Genomic DNA, 23,173 nt, shown 5'->3' on the forward strand with positions numbered 1-23,173 from the left:
AATATTAATTTCCTTTCCTTCCTAGGTAATTTATTACTTATTTTTTTAGGAATGAGGATACTTTCTGTTGAGCTATCTACACTTTCTTATTATGGGGCCTGGCCAACAAACTAATGTGAGAAATATCCTTTGCAGCTATGGAAAAGACTTTCTCTGTGAGGAGGTAATTGATGTTTGCTTAATTTCTAGTCCTGGATTATTAGAACTCAGTTTAGTCAGTGGACCCTCAAATTACACAGCCTACTTGGGGTGCATCGATGGTTTTATCTTGGTAGATAAAAGATGGCATCTTTTGGTAAATAAGAAGGAAGCTTTTGGTAATCCCTCTGGTTTCAGGTTTATGCAGTTAAAAAAAAACCCCTATTTATTGTGCTTCTTTTGCAAATGCGCAGGACTAAATCTCAGAACTGCAGGATGCATGTCTAATTTCTGTATTTGGAAAAATAGGAGAAAAACAATTCCAGTAGAACTTCTCGAAGTATAAGATGGAGATGGAGGGACAATCTTGATTCATAGCCAGATATGGCAAAGGCATAGAAAATAAAAAAAGTAAAATTCATGGTAATCCTAGTAAGAAGGAGGAAATGGCATAGCACAGGTAAATACATAACGTGCAGATAGGATAAATATAGATGGGCAGAAAATGATTGTAAGGGAAGTTGTTCCAGGAATGTCACAGATTTCCATCAAGGAGGATTAGTGTGTGCAGCTGTTGAATGGCAGGGGTGGGACAGCCTCATTGCATTCTTGAGCTCTCAGGTTCCACTTGTTGGGCAATACATGCCTTTTGGGTGAGTGGTGTGATATTCTCACCTAAAGAAGCTAGTCATTTTACTGTTCTGGGGTGGGGTGGGAGGATTGAACAAACCAAAAGCTCCACTTCATTATTTAGCAATTCTTGGCCAAACAAGTACCATTTCAGTGAAGCCTTAAAAAAAATATTATTCGAACAAGTGATACAGTAGAATTGTGTGTGATATACTTTTGTTTGTTTGTTTCAGCTTGATCACCTAAGGCTACACTACCAAGACGTTTTCCAAAATCTAGATTAATACTTTTAGCTGCTTATTAAAAACTGTTTTTCTGTTTCAGATTTTAAAAGATGTGAGGACTATCCAGCTTATAATAACAGCAAGGAAATCCTCTTTTTAAATTTTAAAAAAATTTTTTTTTAGGAAATCCTCTTCTAAGGAAATACTTCTTTCACAGTCTTTGATGAGCTTTCATTATGATCTTATCTTGTTCCTTGGGGGAAAATGAAGTATTTTTCAAGAGGAAGTGATCGATGGGGCAGCTGGATGGCTCAGTGGTTGAGCATCTGCCTTTGGTACAGATCATGATCCTGGGGTCCGGGGACCAAGTTGCGAGCCTGCTTCTCCCTCTGCCTATGTCTCTGCCTCTCTCCTTGTGTCTCTCATGAATAAATAAGAAAACCTTTAAAGAGAGAGAGAGAGAGAGAGAGAGAGAGATCAAGAATTATTCCAAAGTGTATCCTAATGGCTAGCTTATCTAAATTATCAAAATTCATTAAAATAACCTTTACATGACTTCGATTACATTGCCAACGTGTTCTGTTTCCACAGTTTAATAAGTGTGCATAGGGTCAAAGATAGTAATAACACGATTATTCCTTCTGGAGAGTGTAAGAGTATCAGTCTAAAAGGCGCTGTAAAAACGAATCGAGTATCTGACATGTAGATAGGTGTGTTAATTCACTCTGATGGCGTGCACTCATCCCGGGACCTTGATATCACAAGCATTCTAATCCCTCCTATATCATGCTACATTTCACGGTCATTAGATCTCCCTTTGACGTCGGGTTAATTTCAGCATATACAAATACCATCAATCACGTCATGAACGATAACTCTGGGCGTGTCACTGAGAGTTCCAGCATCCCTAGTTTAATGATTTACTAATTGGGTTCACGTTTTGCCAACTTAGAACACTCCCAAAGTGCAAAGCTTAGCACGAATATGACCCCCCAGTCACCCTTATCGCAGCTCTATCCTTGGTGAGGATTAGCCGAACCCAATATGCCCGGTCTCTACAGCGGCTGTTCCGAGGGGCTCCGGTGCCGATTACCGGTTCCTTAGAATTTGCCCGTAATTGACTAGGTCCCACAATAGGTAACTCTGGAGGTGACAGGCAGCCTCAAGTGTGGTTCTCCCGCCTGTCGATTGGGCCTTGCAGGAAGCCCCGCCCCCTCCACTCAGCCGCGGGCGGCGGTTGGCCCGGCGCCGCTGAGTGACGGGCCTTAGCTCCGCCCCGGCCGTCCGCTGCGCTGCCTGGGTCGGCGCCGTTTCCAGTTGAGAGATGGCGGCCGCCGCAGGTAGATCGCTCCTGCTGCTCCTCTCCTCCCGGGGCGGCGGCGGGGGCGCCGGCGGCTGCGGAGCGCTGACTGCCGGCTGCTTCCCGGGGCTGGGCGTCAGCCGCCACCGGCAGCAGCAGCACCACCGGACGGTGAGCGAGCGCGCCCGGCGGCTCCGGGGAGGGCGGGGCGGCGCTGGCGTGTGGGAGCCGCCGGCGGGCAGGCCGCCGGGGCAGCGGGCGAGTTCCCCCAACTCGCGGCCGCTCCCGAGCTTGCCGGGCGCCGAGGAGCCGCCGTGCCCTTCAGGCGCCTGCGGCGGCGACCAGGGCGGGAGGGAGGGCGGAGGAAGCCGAGTGGAGGAGGAGGAGGAGGAGGAGGAGGAGGAGGAGGGGGAGGAGGAGGGGAGGAGGGGCGATGGCGGGGATGTTCCCGCAGGACCCGGGGCCCCAGGGCGGGGAGGGGACGGGACTTGAACCTCTCAACCGGCTGCTCCCGGTCTCGGTCCCTCCCCCCCCCTTTTTTTTAAAAACAGCTCTGCCCCATTGCTCGTGGACCGAGCCCCGTGCAAGTTGTCCCCTTTCCCCCTCCTCGGGGCGGGTCGGGGTGTCCTGAGTTGCCGCGGCCGCCTGCCGTCGGTGTCCGGAGGGCGGCCGAGCGGGGGGCAGCCCGGGACCCCGGGGACGGGCGAGAGGGATGACCAAACTTTATCCCCTCCGTGACTTCCTGCGTGCGTGGGCACGGGAGCAGCCCCCTCGCGGCGGGTGCTGCATTGCCTCGGGAGGCGCGCTCCGTCCCCGCGGGTCGCGGGAGGTCGTCGTCGTCGGGGGTCCCTCGCGCCGGCCTGGAGAGCCCCCGGGGGTGCGCAGCGGGCGGGGGCAGAGCGACTGTTGCAAGTTGTTCGCAGAGGCAGGCGTTTGGTGGTTTGCATTAACCAGTTATTGCTGGAGCTCATTGGCTGGCAACGAAGGAGAGTTTCTGTTTGAACAGCCTTTTGGGGCGTATTTGGGAGCGATTGGGATTTCCTTCTTCTTCTTCTTCTTTTTTTTTTTTTTCCTTTTCGATGGTAAGATATGGACTTGGTATGGACTTCTTGACCGGTTCTCTCTCCTTGGACTTTGTAGACCCCGCTGTGTGTTGGTCCCTGGCCAACGGTGAGAGGAGGAGTGTAGATTTTATTTCCTAGGGCTGAGTTGTAGGTAGAGTGTGGTCAGGAGAGGATCCCTGCAAGACGGCCTGAGAGCAGACACTAGTACCTTCAGAGCTCAGCCCAAGTACATCCCATGCACCTGCCTTCTTCTGGCCACGGAGCTCCTGGGAGGAAACTGGCCTGGGGGTTTTCAGAGAGGATACCCCAGGACTGGTGACAGCCTAAAACCAAGTGTCTGAAAGAGCTATGAAAAGAACTAATGCTCTGCAAATGCAAGATGATACTGTTATTATTAGTCATATGTATGGATCCTATCCTCATTCTTGTGAAGATTTGTACTTCGTATTTGGCATACTGACATATTGCTTTGCTGAAGCTTTTGGGTGAGAGCCGAGCTTTTTCCCCCACAGTTCAGTTTAGATCCGCATGTTTCATAGCCTCCATTTATGTGTTTTATTTTCCTGAAAACATAAAGCCTCCCCCAAATCTGATGGCATTACCCTCTCCCTCAAACCGTTTCAAGACTTCCCGAGTTGCCTTTATCCCTGTATTTTGCTAATACACCTTTTGACTTTGCGCAGTTTGTTTTTTAAGGCTGTTTGGGTGTGGTATTCATTTAGCATTTTTAAATTTGTGCCTTGTATATTTTCCACTATGCGAATCTGTCAGGCTGTGAGTGTCTTCCTTGTGTGGGTACTTCATGAAAGTGTTCTTCTGTGCTATTCTGGGGTGGGTAAAAGTGATGTGCTGAATTTGTAACTGAAAGAACAGTTAAAGTGAAGTGTTATTTCTGAAGGGCTGAAGTGTTATCATGGGAATGTTGACTTGTAAATGAACTTAGAATTGTACAATTTTGAAAAAAAGTTGTACCTGATTATTTAAAATATGTAAACAGGTTTTTTCCCCCCTCTTTCTACGCTTGCTCTGAAGCCATCCCGTATATAGCTGTCTCCATCTGTTATTCTAGGATTCCTCACAAGACTCAATTTGAAAGGTATCGCTTAGAGATCTGTTTAACTCTTGACATTTTATGCCTGGAATTGAGGCCCAGAAAAGGGGAAGGTCTTGGCCAGGATTACACGGCTAATATGCAACAGTTTTAGGATTCCCACCCATCCCAGATATCCTGACCTCTTTATCGTGTTCTTTTTGTTATAAAGTGCAGTTGCTCCTTCATAGCTCTCCTCCTTTACAAAATTGTTGTTTGTTAGGATAGTATTGGTATTTTAAAGTCCCACGAATGGGAATTCTCCTGTAAGTAGGTGTTTTTGAGGCATAGCTGTTGTCTGAGGCAAATATGGGAACAGACAACTTGCTCTTACAAAGGTTCCTGAGAGACACTAAGGTTGAATCTTGCATAGGGCACACATCCTGTGCATGTGCAGCAGATGGCACTCTGCATTGGACTAGATCACAAGCCCAGCTTGTGCCACTTTTGTTCTGGTGTAGTAGGTACAGTAAATTAGAGCCAGGGGGACATAACCAATTATGGTGCTGGTTAATTTTTTTGCTTGAGAGGCATGTGTTTTGAAATTTCTTCCAAGTTTACAGAATGAGTTCAAAGCAGTACAGATCAGTGCATTGGTAAATGTGGTTTCGAAGTTATAAAACAGAACTTGTCCCTTCCCCACCTTCCTCATTAAAAGATCATTCAACTAAGTAAATAGAAATAAAGGTTCAGGGGCTTATTCAATATTTTTAGCACCATCTAGTGTAATTTTTCCTTTCTTGTATGAAGAGCCTGTTACTGCTCCTCAGCTTGTGACTGTAACCAAGACTTATTTAAATGTTTGTTGCATGCTTTTTCTGTGTGGTTAGTGAAGGTGGCTGCTATTTTCAAGGGTAATTTTTTGAGGGGGAACTGCCTTTCATTGTGAGCTGGGTAATTGCTTTGCTAAATCAAACTGTCTCACCTCTGATTATGAAAGCCTGACTGTTAACATTTCCTAGTGGTCAACGGCTATGCTGAATTACTAAATATCTTGTTTAAGTGTGTCATTGGATTTTTAGAGTTTGTGGCTGTCCCTGTCTGTTTTACACATTATATAGTTCTTTGGCAGTGATAGCATTTTACTTTAACCTGACAGCTTGAACTGAGGTTCCATTACCTGCCACAGAAGCAAGTACCAGTTCTCTAATTGGGTTTCTCATGGTCTGGCCAGTCTTATTTAGCCAGATCGATCCCAGCACAGATACCCCACTGTATTTAGCCCAGTGTTCCGTATAGCTATACTAAATGTTTATGCAGTTCTTGCAACTGAATTTCAGTCCTAATCAACTCCTCTAACCTCTAAGGTCCATTTCAGGTTAGAGACTGTGACCTACGACTACCCTGCTTTGAGTCTAACCTCTTCACTTTACACATGAGGAAACAGGTCTAATGGGAATGAGGGAAGTGACTTACTAGGTTATGTTTGTGGTTAATTACATCTGAGGTTAAAATTCTTTTTTTAGGGGATCCCTGGGTGGCTCAGCGGTTTAGCGCCTGCCTTTGGCCTAGGGCGTGATCCTGGGGTCCCGGGATCGAGTCCCACGTCGGGCTCCCGGCATGGAGCCTGCTTCTCCCTCCTCCTGTGTCTCTGCCTCTCTCTCTCTCTCTCTCTCTCTCTCTCTGTCTATCATAAATCAGTCAATCAATCAATCTTTAAAAAAAATAAAATTCTTTTTTAAAAAAATATTTTATTTATGTATTTGAGAGAGAGTGTGCTCACACACAAGGCAGGGGAGAGGCAGAGGGAGAGGGAGAAGCAGGCTCCCTGTTGACAGAGAGGTAGAGATACCTGGTAACAGAGAGGTAGAGGATCCTGGTAGATCCCAGGACCCTGAAATCATGACCTGAGCCAAAGGCAGATGCTTAATTGACTGAACAACCAAGATGCCCCTGAGATTAAAATTCTTTAAGTGGAGGTGGATTCAAGATCTTCCTCATCAGAATCTTAATTTACGTGATTCCTGGCTCTTAATCCCTTTCTTTGGTTCTATTCTGTCCTGTCTAAATTCTGACAGGATTTATTATTAGCAGGACACAGATTGACACTGACTTGTCTTGTTATCTAAATATTTCATTTGTGGGTTCCTTATCTTACAGGGGAGGTAGGGAGATACTGGATTTTTGTCTCTCATAGATGCCAATAGATGCCACAGTGCTCCGTATATAGGTGACACTCAGACATGCATTAATTGAATACGCACCTTTTTGTCTGCTTGCCAGTGTAAAGGTATGCTCATCTACCCACCCACCCCCCTGTCCCCGGTGTGACTTGTTTAATGGACTGTTGCTTAGGTAGCCACATTTGGGTAATTGCTTTAACTTTGGTATTGCCAGTGCTGTCTTTGTATATTATACTTCTTTATGGTAGACTGATGCACAGAGTGAGTACCTTTGGCTTGGCTCTATGGTAGTACTTGCTTCCTGCCCAAAGCCCAGCAAAAGTATGATTAATGCCCAGATTAATAGAAATAGATGATTGAATCAGGTTCTAGCATTTTTATTGTTTTTGTTTACTACAAAACTAAGATTTTGATGGTTCTGAATAAATGTTTAGAGCAAACTTTTAAAATTTACTATTATTATTAATATTTTCTGTTGAAGTGTAGTTGACACATGGTGTTCCAAGAGCAGATTTGTTTTTAAGGAAGCAACTATCCTTTTTTTTTTTTTTTTTTTTTTTAAGATTTCATTTATTTGAGAGAGAGAGAGAGAGTCCGAGTCGGGGGCAGAGGGAGAAGCAGACTCTCCACTGAGTAGGGAGCCTCATGTGGGGCTTGATTCTAGGACCCGGAGACCATGACCTGAGGCGACTTAATTGACTGAGCCACCCAGGCACTCTGCAACCATCCTTTTATTTATATTAAAATCATGCTTATTTTGTACCCCACAAAAAACTTGAGTAAATTTGGACTTATTCAACAGATTACGATTATTTGACCTTTTCTAAGTCCCAAGGGGCTCTATTTTATGCTTTATGGAACTTGAGTCCAAGAGGAAATCTAAGTAGAAAATGCAGCATCAAGAATGGTGTATGCAAACATAACAAAAATCAGTTTTGGTTTTAGGGCTGCCTCATGTTTGAAATCCAGAGTGGTCACTGTCCTTTGCAATAGCACTTTATTGATACCATTATCTGAATAACTGCAGAAGTGTTGTTGTTGTTGTTGTTTTAAAGATTTCTTTACTTAGAGAAAACAGGAGCCAGGGGCAGAGGCAGAAGGAGAAGAATGCTCAAGCAGACTCCCTGCTGAGCATTGAGCCTGATGCAGGACTCAGTTCTAGGACCTCGAGATCATGACCTGAGCCTAAATCAGGAGTTGAAAACTCAACCAACTGAGCCATCCAGGCACCGCTTGTTTCTTTTTTATATTATAGCTTTGTACCTCTGTGGATTTCCTTAAAAATTACTGTTTTTTTTTTCTTTTTTGTGATTAAGGATAACACTAATCTTTAAGATCTTGAGATAGTCACTCAACAAAAGGGAATCCTCTATTCTTTATTTGACTGATTAATACTATATCATGGCTCATGGGTATTTTACAATTACTGGGGTAACATGTTATTAGGAAAACTTACGATGTTACCATGGAGAACATGTACTTAAAAGAATCATAGACTTGAGAGCTCAAAAAGACCGTAGGTTAAGGAACCAGTGCAAGAGTGGTGAAATGGCTTTTTCCTTGGTAGGCCAGCAAGTTACTACAGAGCTGAAAATGGCTTCCCCATCTGTTGGCCTTCACATTCAGTTCTTTTCCAACAAAATTACACAGTTGTGTGTTTTGTTTTAAAAAGAGGTGTGTTTTAAAAAAGTGAGTTGGGGCCATATTTTTTCAGTAAGTGACTTATCTCAAACCCAATCTTGAATAATTACTCCCTGATTTAGGTCAAGCTGGATGACATGTGTTTAAAAAAAAACAAAAACAGTTGTCCTCTGCATATTGAACACACAAGAGAAACTGTCCATTTAATTATTTCACTGCACTTTCTTAAATGCTTGCCGTGAGAGAGCTTGTGTAATGTAAAAGTTGACTTCAAGCAAAGTAATTTTATTAAGTTTAGTGAGTTATTGACGCATAAACTGTGTACAGGCTTGAATTTCTTATTTTGATAAAAATATAACTTGGTAAATTACATCACCAGCTGGGTCTAATAGCATGCTAAAACTGAACTTTTCCTAATGCAGTTCTGGAAAAAATGGAAAATATGACATTGCATTTTGACATCTCTCTTAAAAATAAGAGACTTTTCCAAAGGTTCTTTAAGGACATTGTTAGTATTAATCAGTATTAATTAAGAGTGGGGTGTTTACCCTTTATACTTTGTTACTGAAGTTTTTAGTTTTTCTCTTTATTGTCTACTTTATTGTTTGGGGAGCATTTGTAATAATCACCAGAGAACTGCTGAGAAATCTATTATGTGTATGAGGGAGTCTAGAGGACAGTCTCCAATGTAGTCTTAAACTCTACTGCCTCATGGATTACAAGATCCTTTAGACTTCTTTTTTGCCTTCTAAGAGAGGCTACATTATGCTTCTTATCTATAGTAAGTGGTGTTATAGGATGTTTAAGAGTATTAATATCTGCTTTGAACTTTAGAGAAAGTTAATGTGACTGATAATTTGTCAAATTAACGGGACAGCAAATAGGTTAGCTTGAACTACCTGATGTGTATGTAGAGGAGTAGATAGAGGAGAAAGCATCTAAGCTCTGAGGGCATTGTATTACCTCATTTAATTCTCACCATAACCCTATGAGAGGCATTATTATCCCAGTTTTATAGATGAAGACATTGAGGATGAGATAGGTTCATTTTTTCTTAAGTGTCATAAACTGTTTTAATGCGAGGGATACAAAGGTGGACAAGACATGTTTTGGAGGTGAATTTAAGTCTCAGCCTGGCAGGGTATTTGTGTGGGGCCTCCTTCTCTTTGTCTTCTCCTTCAGCCATGTTTTTTTTTTTTTTTTTCCAAGCATCTACTATAGTTTTCTTCCAAGAGAGTTCACCATTTTTCTGACTACATTTCTTAAATCTCTTTCTCCATCCTTTCTTCCACGTATTAGCTACTAAGGGTCTAAGGTATTGCTTCCTTAGGATCTTTGTAATTTAGCTAAGGATTTTATTAAGTCCCACCCATTGTTGAGCATTGCCTCTATATCACTTTTATAACATTGTCTAGTATACTCCACAACAACTGTTCAGGCAAAATTCTACCCCTATGGTACATATGAGAAAATAAAGACCTAGTAAGGGTAAGTAACCTGGAGTCATTCAGAAAATATCGTTGAACTACTGTTTGAAAGATGCTGTGCTGGGAAAGAGAGATGCCTCTGAGGTAGTCCAAAGAGGTCACAGTTTGGCTAGAAGACACTGACAAGCAAGACTGTAACTAGTTAATGCTCCCCTTACAGAGGCTCAGTGGGAACATTTAGACCTACTCAAGAGAACTGGGGAAGGCTTCACAGGGGTGGCCTCATTTAGGCGGAAATAGGAGGACATATAATGTGCTGGGGACTGGAAAGGTCACATTCTAGATGGGACCAACATCTGACATGACAATATGAGGGAGGAAGATGTATTTGAGAAATGGCCAGTAGTTTGTTATAACTGGAGTCTGGGCAAGAATAACCACATATTAGGCTGGTCAGTAGTAGTAATACCAATAATAATTAATATTAAGTGCATCATGTGTTACAAATTTAACATAGATAATTTCACTTAAATACCCACATGCTATGGGTAGGTACTGTTACTGTTCTCCTTTTATAGATTGTGAAACTGAGTTCCCCTCAGATTGGTTGATTTGCCCAGGATCACAGCTGGTAAGTGACACTCAGTAAATGACTTGTTCAGGATCACACAGCTGCGACTGGCATACCTGGAAAATAAACCCATGCGATCTGGCTCCAGAGTCTGTCTCTTAACTAGTGTGCTATGGTGAGGGAATCAGACTGTGAAGGGACTTGTGAAGGAGTTGGAATTTTATTATGTAGGTCAGTAGTTTTTTTTAAAACTCAGCCCACAGTAGAAATACATTTTATATCATGACCCGGAATGTGCATGTGTGCGTAAAAGTAGGAGAAGTTTCACGGAACAATATTTTTACTATGTATGAGGCATACATAGTTTCTGTGCTGTTTTGTTGAAGAAATACTGGTTGGGACCCACTTAAATTGATTCCACAATTTAATCCATAATTTGGAAAAATACTGCTGGTCAATCAGTGTCTGAAGAATTTCAGTTTGGTGAATCACATGATCAGGTTTGTGCTTTTTGGTAGGTTACAATAGCAGCTGTGTGAAGGCTTGATTGGAGAGGATGATGGGACCAGAAAAGCCAAAAGGCCAGTAAGGGACATCTCTTTTTTTAAGATTTTATTATTCATTTGACACAGCACAGGAAAGGGGAGCAGCAGGCAAAGGCAGAGGGAGAAGCAGCTCTCTGCAGAGCAGGGTTAGGGAGCCTAATGCAGGACTTGATCCGGGGACCTGGTATCATGACCTGAGCCTAAAGTAGACCCTTAACCAACTGAGCCACCCAGGCACCCCACTAGTAAGGGACATCTTTATTTATTTATTTTTTTAATTTCTGGATTAAGATAGATGATTAGGAAGTTTTCTGTATGACTTACTTTTTTTTAAAAATTTTATTTATTCATGAGAGACACAGAGAGAGATGGAGAGAGGCAGAGACACAGGCAGAGGGAGAAGCAGGCTCCGTGTAGGAAGCCCAATGCGGGACTTGATCCCCGGACCCCTGGATCACGCCTTGAGCTGAAGGCAGATGCTCAACCATTGAGCCACCCAGGCGCCCCCAGTAAGGGACATCTTAATGGGCCAGGCAGAGGATGTTTGAATGAGGACAGTAGCATTAGGGATAGAGAAAAGGAATAGAGAGAAGGCAGATTTAGGAAATAGAATTGATAGAACTTGATTGGATGTGGACTGTCACTCAGCTAGTACCTTGGAGAAAGGCAATTCATTTCAGTGGCTTTCTGATTCTATTAATACTCAGGTGCTGAAACTTTGTTTCTGGACCTTCTCTGTGTGTTTCTTTTTACAGTCATGTTAAGTATGTTTCATTGCTGTCTTTTCTGTACCTCTACTTTTGTATGTGAAAATGTGCTGATCTGGTTTAGTGATTTTTAAATTTATATATTGAAGCAGATGCCCACCTTATTCCCATTTTCCTGCCTCCATCCCCAATCCCATGCCATCTGAATCTGAAAGATTTGCGCACCAGTATGGAAGTTTACAAAACATGATGAGCACTCAACAAATCTTTGTTGAAGAGTGTGTGTTCTGTGTATTGTACTCTTTCAAAGCAGAAACTTCACATTACGTTAATTAGAGGAATATTTTTGAGTAATTTCCTTTGACTATGTTCTCTTCAGCTTTCCATTTTTGTAATATTTGTTTACCATTAGGGAATACTGAGCATTGTATGTATGATGGTCTTTTATATTTGAAGCAAACAAATACCTAGTCATTTCTAAGCACCTTTTCTTAAAATTTTATCAACCTCCCTTTTCACATTAGAAATGAAGATATGAGATTCCTACAGCTTCTGCCACCCATTTCTCAAGAGAAGTATAAAAAATAAAACTACATAATAATCAAGAACAAGTTATATGAAGTAATTCTTTCGTATTTTATTTGACTCACTGGATTGCTTTATTCAGAAAGCACATATTCTTTGGTCTTCTAGGTATTATAATACAGAGGTAAGTATTTGATAATCGTGACAATTTTTTGTTTTCTGTTAATACTTTGAGAGAGTGCATGCATGTGAGTGAACAGGAGGAGGGGCAGAGGGAGGGGGAAAGAGCATGTCAATCAGACTCTGCCCTGAGCTCTCCCCCTCGATTCCAAGATCATGACCTGAACTGAAATCAAGAGTCAGCCACTTAACCAACTGAGCTACCCAGGAGCCCCGGCTATGACAGTTTTTTAAAGCCATTACAATATCTACTTTGTCAGAAGAGTGTATTTGTCCTGTAGTGAGCCTTTTGAAATCTATGGGAATAAAGGATTGTTGTACCATCACAGAATTTTTTATTAGTTTTCTGAGATAGATAAAAGAAGAGATGGAAGTGAGAGGTATGTGTGTATGTGTGTGTGTTATTCACTAAACTAAAAGTTATTGATTGAGGAGGATTAGGTGCCATGTGATACAATAGAAGTAGGAGTCTGGATTCTTTTCATTTCTCTTAACTTGCTGTTTGACCTTGGGCAAATGGCTTACCTCTTTGGTCTTAATGTTTTTGGTCAGTTAAATAAGGATGCTTAATCAGGTGAGCTTAAAGGGCTTTCTTATTCTAAGACATATACCATTTTCAATAATACTTTATATAGTAATAGTAATTTTTATGTTATTTCATGGTAGGGGGGCTTGTATAAAATCATAAATACTTTATATAGTAATAGTAATTTTTATGTTATTTCATGGTAGGGGGGCTTGTATAAAATCATAAACCCAAGTATAATATATTTGCTTATTCTCACAAGGGTCAAGGGCTTAGTGAAGAAAAATAGCTTCCATTTCCTTTTCATGACAGTTTGCATAATTACTTCTGATATCTTGATAGACAATTTACCCTGCATTCCTCTTCAACAGTTTATTATGCCTTTAGTCCAGTCCAAACTATCAAGGCTGTAGGGAAGAGGTGAAGATGTGGTGGGGAATCCAGAGAGTTGTGAGCGATAGGAAAGGAAAAAAGCAGTTCATGTAGTGCTGAGCTAAGATGGACTGTTCTAATAATTTGTTAATTCTGAGTTGTGGGTTGCTAGTCTGAAACAGAAAATGTTTCTGTTTTCCTTTGTAATTACACTACAGGAATTTTGAATGTGAAAACCTCAGGTGATTAGTTGCTCATAGTAGTCCATTCTCCCCAGACTAATACAGTGTTGGATAAATGAGAGGCAGTGAGTTAAAATGTCCTAGAGACCATTGTCTAAATTCTTCAGCCCTGTGAATAATGCATCTACAGTTCATCTCGTTCTCTGTGCCTAGATAATACAGTGATGGGAATCATGGAAATGTGAAGAAGGAATTACTTTTTAAAAAGATTCACGCAAAAATAAATAAATAAATAAAAGATTCACGTGGTGGCAAATCATTTTTTTTTTCAGCAAATCATTTCAAAAGAGTTCCCAGATTATGCTGAAACCAGCAGGACTTTAGAAAACGCTAAGTAAAAATAGTGATGGAAAAATAATGTAGTGCTTTTGTGTTGTAAGTGATTTAAGAAATTGACACATGCATCTGCCTGGCAAGTATTTGGGGCAGGTAGAGGAGAAGGGTGAAGGGCTGGGCTTTAAAGGAACTCTTTGAAAGAGGTACTGCCAACTCCAGATTCCCTACATGTATATATTTCCAAAGATGACAGATTTTTGGAGGTGTTTATTTTGGAACTAATCTTCTGTATTTCCATCCTGCCCCCACTGTATCCTGTGTCTTGCACTGCCAGCATTCTGCTAGCTGCCATGAAGCAGGGCTGTGGCAAGTAGCCAAGTGTGATAAAACCTATTTTTCGTTTTTATACAGAATATGGATGTCAGAATACTTCTTTGAAGTATTTAAGGATAGATTGAATGGAGTAGGAGAAATAGTAAAAACCTAATGAGAAGATTGGAAGTTTCTGATTTGCTCTTGATGGAATTACATTTGTTTTGTAAATTGGAGAATACCAGCTTATGTCTGTCTCTATCAGTTTCTCTCTTTCTTGTCCCTCTTTCTCTGATCTTTGCATGCTGGTGCTAGAAGCTGCTGAATAGACAGGAAAAAAAGTTTTCTGATCCTGAAGAGGTGATAGTGATTTTGTTTTGTTTTGTTTTTCTCTTTTGAAGGGATCCCAAGGGAATGCTTTGGGTGAATGTCTCGTTACATGTATGCATGTTAGTAATTTATTTTGTACTTTCTAAAGCAAGTACACCCCCTCCAAAAGTGACTTTTTTTTTTTTTTTTTTTTTTGGTTTCCAGCTCTGACTTAAGCTTCAAAACAAAATGTTGTCTAAACATTGTTGAGATGGTAAAACAATTGTATACAATTACAGAATTTTGGAATATTCATTTATTAGACGGAAAATTGAACTGCAACTAGTACTTTTATTAATTTTAACATCTCATTCTACATTGACATTTGATTCAGAATGAAATCAAGTTCCTAGCTTGGCCAAGTGCCGCAAAGTCGGGTGAGCTTTAAATACGTAAGGACTTTTTTTTTTTTTTTTTTTTTAATGATTGCTAGAGCTTTTAGCAGTAAAAAGGGGGAAAATGAAAGGGAACTCTAGCAGATTTCCTGCCTAAAAAAAGTATTCTTGGTAAGATTAGAAGTAGAGACCAGCTGGCTGAGGCCCTGAGTTATGGATCTGAAAGTCACATCACAGCCAGCATCAGAAAGTAGCACATTGGTGGAAGAAAATACAGGTCAGCACTGATGAGCTGTCTCTTAAAGCTCAGGTGGAAAGGGCATTCCATCACCAGAGGGGTTTTTTGGGGGTGATGGTGGGGGTTCCTTCATAAGACAATGACATTGTATTCCGTTAAACTTACAAGGTGAAAAGTTTATTTTTAAAGTATGAAGTATAGCATGTCTATAAAAATGTGTATAATGCTTATTTCTTTTAGCTTGAAAAATTAAACAGGATAACTATAATTGCTATCCCAAATATCCTTCCTCAGCCCTATTTCTTGTCCTGTCTCCCAAAAGTACCGTCCTTTCCAATTTGGTATTTACCATTACCATGCATGTATTTATGCTTTTGCTCTGTCTGTCAGTGTTGCATAGTACTGTAAGTATGTTTTAAACCTCACTTAGAAGATTTTACACTGTATATAGTTACATAATTTGTTCTTTTTGCTTAAATGCTCTAAAAAATATGTAGTTGATACATGTAGTTCTGGTTCATTCATTCTTAACTGTTTCATTCTCTATTTCTCATGTTTAACCATTCTTTTGTTGACTGAGCGTCTTTTTAGCTGATTATTTTGGGAGGACAGGAAAAGAGGAATTTATTATGTCATTTTAAAAGTAGATTAGAAATGTGGTTTTTTTTTTTTCCCTTTTTTGGTGTGAAATGTACTCATTTATCATATTCCTGGGAAAATTCTTTGTACTTCTGGAGAGAAAGAGAAGAAGAAGAATGTTTCGTTACACAGATGAACACGTCTTGTGCAAGATGCAGAACAGTATCTGCTGTAATACAGCAAGCTCATGTGGGATTGAGCTGCTGCAGCAAAAACTTGGTTTGCTCTATAAAAATGCTCAGACTTGTAAAGTGCAGACAAACTGTGGAAGGAAACTTGGTGGCCTTTATTCATTGTTTCTTTCATGTATGTTTGGAATAATTTGCAGTTTGGGACTGCTTTCTTTTGTAAAAAGCTTATGTGCCTTAAATGGTAAAAAGACTGTTTTTGTGTCATGATTTTATGGAGCAGAGGAAAAACAAAGTCTAGGAATGAGGGAAGGGAAGTACTCTTTTTGAGGTAGATAGTTGATGTGAAATAAGTATTTGTTTTAATAATAAACCTTACATATGTATTTGCCATTGAGTAGCCTTTACTTTGTAGTCATCAGATTGTAGGCAATCTCTGATAAAATTTTTTTCTTCCAATTTCATATAATTGTCTTTTCACCTGCAAGATTTTTGATAATGATTTGGATAATGTTTCAGAATACATAGTACAGAATTCTGTTAAGGCCGTCCCTCCAAATGGTTTGCTATTGTGCTTTAATCAGAAATGCTGATGCAGCAAGGGAAACACTAATACATGGGATGCTTTCCAGGGACAGTAGCTCAGGCAAGGCAAACACAATCCAAAATTAAGAAGAATATGTGAGCTAGGCACACAAGATGTAGTCTGGCCAAATATGCCATTAACAGTGAATATCCCATTCTAATTAAATTAATTGAGGCCTGGGCAATTTGAATCATCAGACTGTCTGTTAAAAAGGTGATCCAACTTTAAGCGTATTTGAATTAGGAAATAGTGCAAGAATAGTCTTTTGGCTAAAACTAATTTATAATGAAAAATTATTTTTGCTTTTTCTTATTGGAGAGATTCTGTTGCCTCAAGAATGATTAAATTCAGTTGCTGTTCATTTCTTCCATTCTGGTTCTGAGGGAAAGGATGCTGAGGGACCTGCAAATAAAAGAGGAGATAATGAAAAAAAATTTTTTTGGAGGAGGATTTGGAATGATTAGATGGAAAAAAAAAGAGTATTGAGAATTAAGAATTGAGAATTAACTGATTATTGAGAATGATTTTTGTTTTTTCACTATTGCTGCTCTTCTTGCAAGTCACAATTTTTTATTCACAAATTATTTTACCCACAAATAGTGTAGATATTATGAAATGAGGTGGTATGTGAACAGGCTCTTTTTTAAATTGTTGTTTTGGAGAAAAAAAATTGTTATTGTTGGTTTTTGAATGATCCCTGATTAAGTTTCCCAAAAGTCAAGCATTTTTTAAAAAAGATTTTATTTACTTATTTGAAAGAAAGAGCATGAGTGGGGAGGAAGGGGCAGAGGGAAAGGAAGAAGCAGACATCCCACTGAGCAGAGAGCCTGAAATGTTTCCAGCTCCGTCCTAGAACCCTGGGTCATGACCTTAGCCAAAGGCAGATGCTTAATCGACTGAGTCACCTTGGTACCCTCAAGTCAAGGATTTTGAAACGAAACTCCTAAACCAGGGGGTTGTGTGGCTAGGTAAATGAATTAGATTTTTTTTTTTTTTTGAAGTGCACCAAGGATTCTAAGTTTTGTCAATTTGTTTCTGAAACTAGTGAAAATTCGAAATGAATAGGAGTAATCTGAGACTTCTATTCCCAGGGTCCCCTTCAGTTTTAAAAAATGTTTGTTGTTTAGAAAAGAAAAGGGGTACCTGCCTAGCTCAGTTGGTAGAGCATACAAATCTTGATTTCAGGGTTCTATGTTCACATGTTGGGTGTAGAGATTACTTAAAAAAAATCTTAAATATTTCTTCTTCATTTCTTCTTCATTGTTGACTAGCATTCCATTTTTTTTAAATGCTAGAAGCATAGAGATGAGTGAGAAAATTTCACTTCTTTAAAACTATTTCTAAAGATATTATTGGTCTATGAATTGTTGCTTCAGATTCTCAATTATACTTCTGTGTGAGCTTATCAAAGATTCAATACTTTCTTTCTCTGGGAAAAATGTATATTTGAGAGTCTCTCATAACCTTCTGGATTTATTCTAGGTTACAGCTAATATTCTTTCAAAAGTTCCCTCTTGTCTGAAAGGTCACTTGCAGCAGCTAAAAGTGACCTAAACAACATCTTTTCAAGCTTTCTTTTCTTTGTTGTCATATGCTGAGATATCCATGTCAGCAGGCTCAGGAGAGCCTTTACCTTTGACATTGACTTTACTTTTTTCTATTCTTTTAGGTCTTTCACTACCATTTCTACAGTGGTTGACAAGATATCGTTTCTACCATGTACCATGCCAGTGACATCTTAGCTGCTAGAGTGTGGAGCTGGCCTGTGGGAGTCAAGTAAGTGCCTTTTTTACTATTTGGCATGGTTTTTGCTTACTTTGCAAAGCCATGTAGAGGAACTTCTTAAGATTAGTTTTTAAAAAGGCACTTGCTTGATCCTTGTGGGCTGGCTCTTTGCTCCAGCCTGCTATTGAACACCTGGTAGCTAACATGGAGTTGAATTTATTAGCAAGGTGACTCACAGAATGGTACATTTTTATCAAGATAGACCCTAAGAGATGATAGATCTGATCTTGGCCTAATTAATCCATGTATGTTGATGAGCCACCCCTGTCCCATTCCATAGTGAATCAGGACATCTGTGTTAGCTCAAACAGTTAGTCTGGCCTTTTGAAATTTAGCAGATTATGGATGACCAAGGGTCTGCTGGTTTAAACCAACTGGGTTGCATGGAAACAGAACAGCTCTCCCAGGAAAGTCAGTGACCTTGACATTTACCTGAATTAGTTTAGCTTAATATATAGAAAAAGTGGTGGTTGGCATTAATCGGGTTTGGGTTTCTGTTATTGCTAAAGTTGCTAAAACCTGGTATTTTACTTTTGCAGGTCACCTTGTAAATTTTGCCTATATAAATTAACACATCCCCTGTTATGTCATAACAACCATGTAAGGGAGAGTGTTTTCCTGCTCTGTCTTAGGTATTGGTGATGTGACCTGTTCACGCAGGGGAAACTTGAACATTCTCAGGTATGTGAAGATCATGATTCATAAACATTCTGTCCCTGCAAACAGTTTATATCAGTGTGAACTTATGTGGTTTTACAAAATCTGTCTTGCCAGTTGATTTTTCTGCCCTCGATATTAGAACAGCATTTGACAAATTACAGCCAAGGCCATCCCTTGATTTTTTTGAATAAAGTTTTATTGGAACACACACCCATCTGTGTATGCTTTTGCACTACAATAGCAAAGTTGAGTTGTGACAGAGATCATATGATTCACAAAGCCTAAACTACCTGGCTTTTCTTTTTTTTCTTAAGATGTATTTACTTATTTGGGAGAGCAAAAGAGCAAGCGTGCACATGTATGAGAGAGCTTGTGAGTTGGGGGGAAGAGGGTCAGAGGGAAAGAGACTCTCCTGAGCAAACTCTCCACTGAGTGTGGAGCCAGTGGAGGGGTTCCATCTCATAACCCTGAGATTATGACGTAAGCCGAAACCAAGAATTGGATGCCCAGCCAACTGAGCCACCCAGGTGCCCCAAACTATCTAGCTTTTTTTTATATATATATATATATTTATTTATTCATGAGAGACAGAGAGAGAGAGGGAGAGACACAGGCAGAGGGAGAAGCAGGCTCCATGCAGGGAGCCCGATGTGGGATTCGATCCCGGGACTCCAGGATCACGCCCTGGGCCTAAGGCAGGCGCCAAACCGCTGAGCCACCCAGGGGTCCCAACTATCTAGCTTTTTAAGAAAAAGTGTTCCAACTCCTTCTATAGAAGAACCAAACTTAAGATTGTGTTTAGATATAAACTTGCTGGAACTACAGGTGAATTCAGATAGTCTTCTAAAGGGAAAGTCAAAACCTGTGTCATAATGCTGATTAGCAAGTAAATACACACATACACACACAAGGTTAATGGAATGGAAAGCTATGATGGCTGTTCAACTTCTTATCTTTCATTCATTGTATCCCCCCACCCTATATCCCCTGGTAGAAATAAGCATTCATTTTATGACAGGATATTGGTTTTTTTTCCTAGGTGCTTTAAAAATTTTATAGAACAGATAAAGATAAAAGAATTAACTAGAATATCTGGCATAGTTAAGAAATGATAACTAAAGGACCTCTTTTTTTTTTTTTTTAAGATTTTATTTATTTATTCATGAGAGAAACAGAGAGAGGCAGAGACACAGGCAGAGGGAGAAGCAGGCTCCCTGAAGGGAGCCTGATGTGGGACTTGATCCCAGGACTCTGGGATCATGCCCTGAGCCGAAGGCAGATGCTCAACTGCTGAGCCACCCAGGTGTCCCACTAAAGGACCTCTTGATTCATGGAACAAATAATAAAGTTAAAATGGACTTGAGATCATGGAAATTGAGGATCAGAGATGTTCAGGGAAATATTCAAGGATCACAGAGGAGATGAGTGGTGGAACTGAAGCTGGAAGCTAGATCTCTTGCCTCTTTGCCCGGCGTCCTTCCACTAGGTCTCATACCATACTAGGGCTGCTTGTTTTCCCTACTAGCTGTAAGGCATAGCCTTTTCCCTTTATTCCCTCTAAAGTAAAATCAAAGACTCAATGATTTCCACCACAAAGATGTGATTTATTGGAGAATTGATATTACTTGGAGTTTGGATACTCTTATTCTTTGAAGATTAACTGGAGGATTGCTTTTTTTTTAAAATTTTATTTATTTATTCATGAGAGAGAGAGAGAGAGAGAGAGAGGCAGAGACACAGGCAGAGGGAGGAGCAGGCTCCATGAGAGAGAGAGAGAGAGAGAGAGAGAGAGAGGCAGAGACACAGGCAGAGGGAGGAGCAGGCTCCATGCAGGAAGCCCGACGTGGGACTCGACCCCAGGTCTCCAGGATCAGGCCCTGAGCTGAAGGCAGGTGCTAAACCACTGAGCCACCCAGGGATCCCATGGGGGATTGCTTCTTAATGAATTATTAAGCGCTTACAGGATATACTCCAAAAAGTTTAGGTTAGTTGGAAGGAAAAAGGAAGCCTGAGCCTTGTTCATAATTTTACAGCTAGGGGCAAAACCAAAATCAGCATAGACAAAATGTTTCCCTCATATATTTAAGTCTCTAAGCCCATAGATGGAAAGTGTGTGTGTGTGTATGCATGTATGCATGCGTAGGTGTCTAACAGCTCTTAAAATGCATTTGGATTGCATTCTGAGAGGAGTTTAGCAGGTGTATTATAATCTGTAGATTATGTTGCAGAGTTTTAAATGGATTTTAAAAAATAAGTTCTAAACAGTTTTGGATTTACAGGAAACTAAGATTTTACACACAATTCCCGTTTATACCCCAACCCCATTTTCTCTATTGTTAACATGTTACATTAGATTGGTACATTTGTTATAATTCATAAACCAGTATTAATACATCTTAAAGTATGCATTATTCAGATTCCCTTAGTTTTTGCCTAGTATTCTTCTTCCGTTTCAGAATTAAATGAATTTTTGTTTGCATGTTCACTGAATTAGAAGTCATTGATATACCACCTGAAGGTTAGACTAGTTTTGAAGTCCCTTTCCTTTTCCAGGAGTGTGATTAAATGAGTACAGGCTTAACTGTTGCAGAATTCTGACATGTAACATTTATATTCCATAACATGTTGAGAAAGTGACTACTGAACCTCATTGATAGTAATGGCTCTTCAGCTGTTTCTAAATTTTCAGCATCAGCAGTTCCAGAAAATACAAGACAAACTTGGTTACTTCTAAGTGTTATTGTCACATTCCAAATTGCTGGTGAAAATATTCTAAAGTAAACTGCTATCCTTGGAAGCCATGTGGTTCAACAATCCTACTTCAATATGCTTGCCCTCCTGAAAGTAGGTTTTTTTTTTTTTTTTTTTAAGATTTTATTTGAGTAAGAGAGCATATGAGCACGCACATGAGTGAGAGAGAGAGTGTGAGCGAGCACAAGCAGAGGGAGGGCCAGAGGGTGAGCGAGGAGACTCACCTGCTAAACAGGGAGCCTGATACAGTGCTCCATCTCAAGACCCCAAGATCATGACCTGAGCTGAAGGAAGGCACTTAACTGACTGAGCCACCCAGGTACCCCTGAAAGTAGGTTTTTTTTTTTTTAAGATTTTATTTATTCATGAGAGACACAGAAATAGAGAGAGAGAGAGAGAGAGAGAGAGGCAGAGACACAGGTAGAGAGAGAAGCAGGCTCCATGCAGAAGCCTGATGTGGGACTCCATCCTGGGACTCCAGGATTGTGCCTTGGGCTGAAGTTCAAGCCACCCAGGGATCCCTGAAAGTAGTTTTTGATGGAGTTTTTATCAGCACCTTCTGATAAATCCTTAATGATTCAGATTGCCCTATAAAGACCTTAAAGTACTCCTTCTTTGGGGGCACCTGGGTGGCTTAGTCAGTTGAGCACCAACTCTTGATTTCGGCTCAGGTCATGGTCTTGGGGTCCTGGGATAGAGCCCGGTGTTGGAATCTGCACTTGCTGGGGAGTCTGCTCAAGGATTCTCTCTCTCTCTCCCTGCCACCCATGCACTCTCTCTCTCTCTTTCTCTCTCAAATAAATAAATAAATCTTAAAAAATTCTTTCCTTTAAAGTTTATTAGTTGGTTTACTGAAGTTAAACACTTGCATGTTCTATGACTAAGCATTTTCACTCGTAGAGTTATACACAACGGAATTGTATGTGCATATTCACCAGAAGACCTGGACAAAAACTGTTAATTGCAGGACTAATTGCAGTAGTGCAAGCTGGAATTTTCCAAATGCTTATCAACAGTAGGATGGGTAAATAAATTTCTGGCATGATCACACAATGAATTAAACATTGATCAGAATGAACAAACTGTAGCTATATACAATTGTGAAACAGATATAATGTTGAGCAGAAGAAGCCAGACACTGAAGAGTGCATATTCTATGATTGCATTTATATACATTTCAAAAACAGGTTAAACTATCTTTGATGTCAGAAGTCAGGAGATTGATTATCCTTGTTTGGGATTGGGGAAAGTATTTGAATGCCTTATGAAGGGGCCTTTTGGGGTGGCAGTAATGTTCAGGCTTTTGTTTTGGGTAGTTGGTTATAAGGATATGTTCACTTTGTGAAAGTTCACCAAGCTTATATATTTTTTCTATATTCATATTGTTCAAAGAAAATATATGAAAATGCTAGCAATTCTGGAAACACACACAAATTGATTGCTAACATTTAAAGGATATATGGGGAACACACGGAACAAATAAGCTTTACGTCTTAGAATGTATGGTGTCTGAATTATAGGATTATCAAAATTCTTGAGTTTAAGGGCTTGGATTCTAGATCTTTTTGTATCACCTGCAGTATCTTGTATGTAACAGGTGCTTAGTAAATGTCTGTGTTGATAATTTGGAATGATAATGGAACCCTGGGTAGCTGAAGATGTATAATGTGCATCTAAGACTCCTTATTGGTTCTTTGTACTTTTTGAAGTTCTTTATAAATCCAACTAGCAGTCTTAATTCAGAACAAGAAATGACATATTTAGAGATAGATCATTGATTTGTAGGTAG

General features: G+C 40.2%; 1 protein-coding gene across 2 annotated transcripts in view; it reads left to right on the top strand.

Moving 5' to 3' along the window:
• Nucleotides 1-2,245: 2,245 nt before the first annotated feature.
• The window catches only part of MCU (mitochondrial calcium uniporter), a 197,749-nt gene continuing 176,821 nt past the window's right edge, over nucleotides 2,246-23,173 (top strand). The window contains exon 1 of one of the 2 annotated variants that reach the window (XM_026004316.2): nucleotides 2,246-2,463. In XM_026004316.2, the coding sequence (XP_025860101.1) occupies nucleotides 2,317-2,463 (147 nt within the window). In that variant the 5' untranslated portion in view covers nucleotides 2,246-2,316. The remainder of the gene's footprint in view (nucleotides 2,464-23,173) is intronic. The other variant, XM_026004325.2, reaches the window with a different exon arrangement.

The sequence above is a fragment of the Vulpes vulpes genome, chromosome 4, assembly GCF_048418805.1.
Source record: "Vulpes vulpes isolate BD-2025 chromosome 4, VulVul3, whole genome shotgun sequence".
Classification (NCBI taxonomy): domain Eukaryota; kingdom Metazoa; phylum Chordata; class Mammalia; order Carnivora; family Canidae; genus Vulpes; species Vulpes vulpes.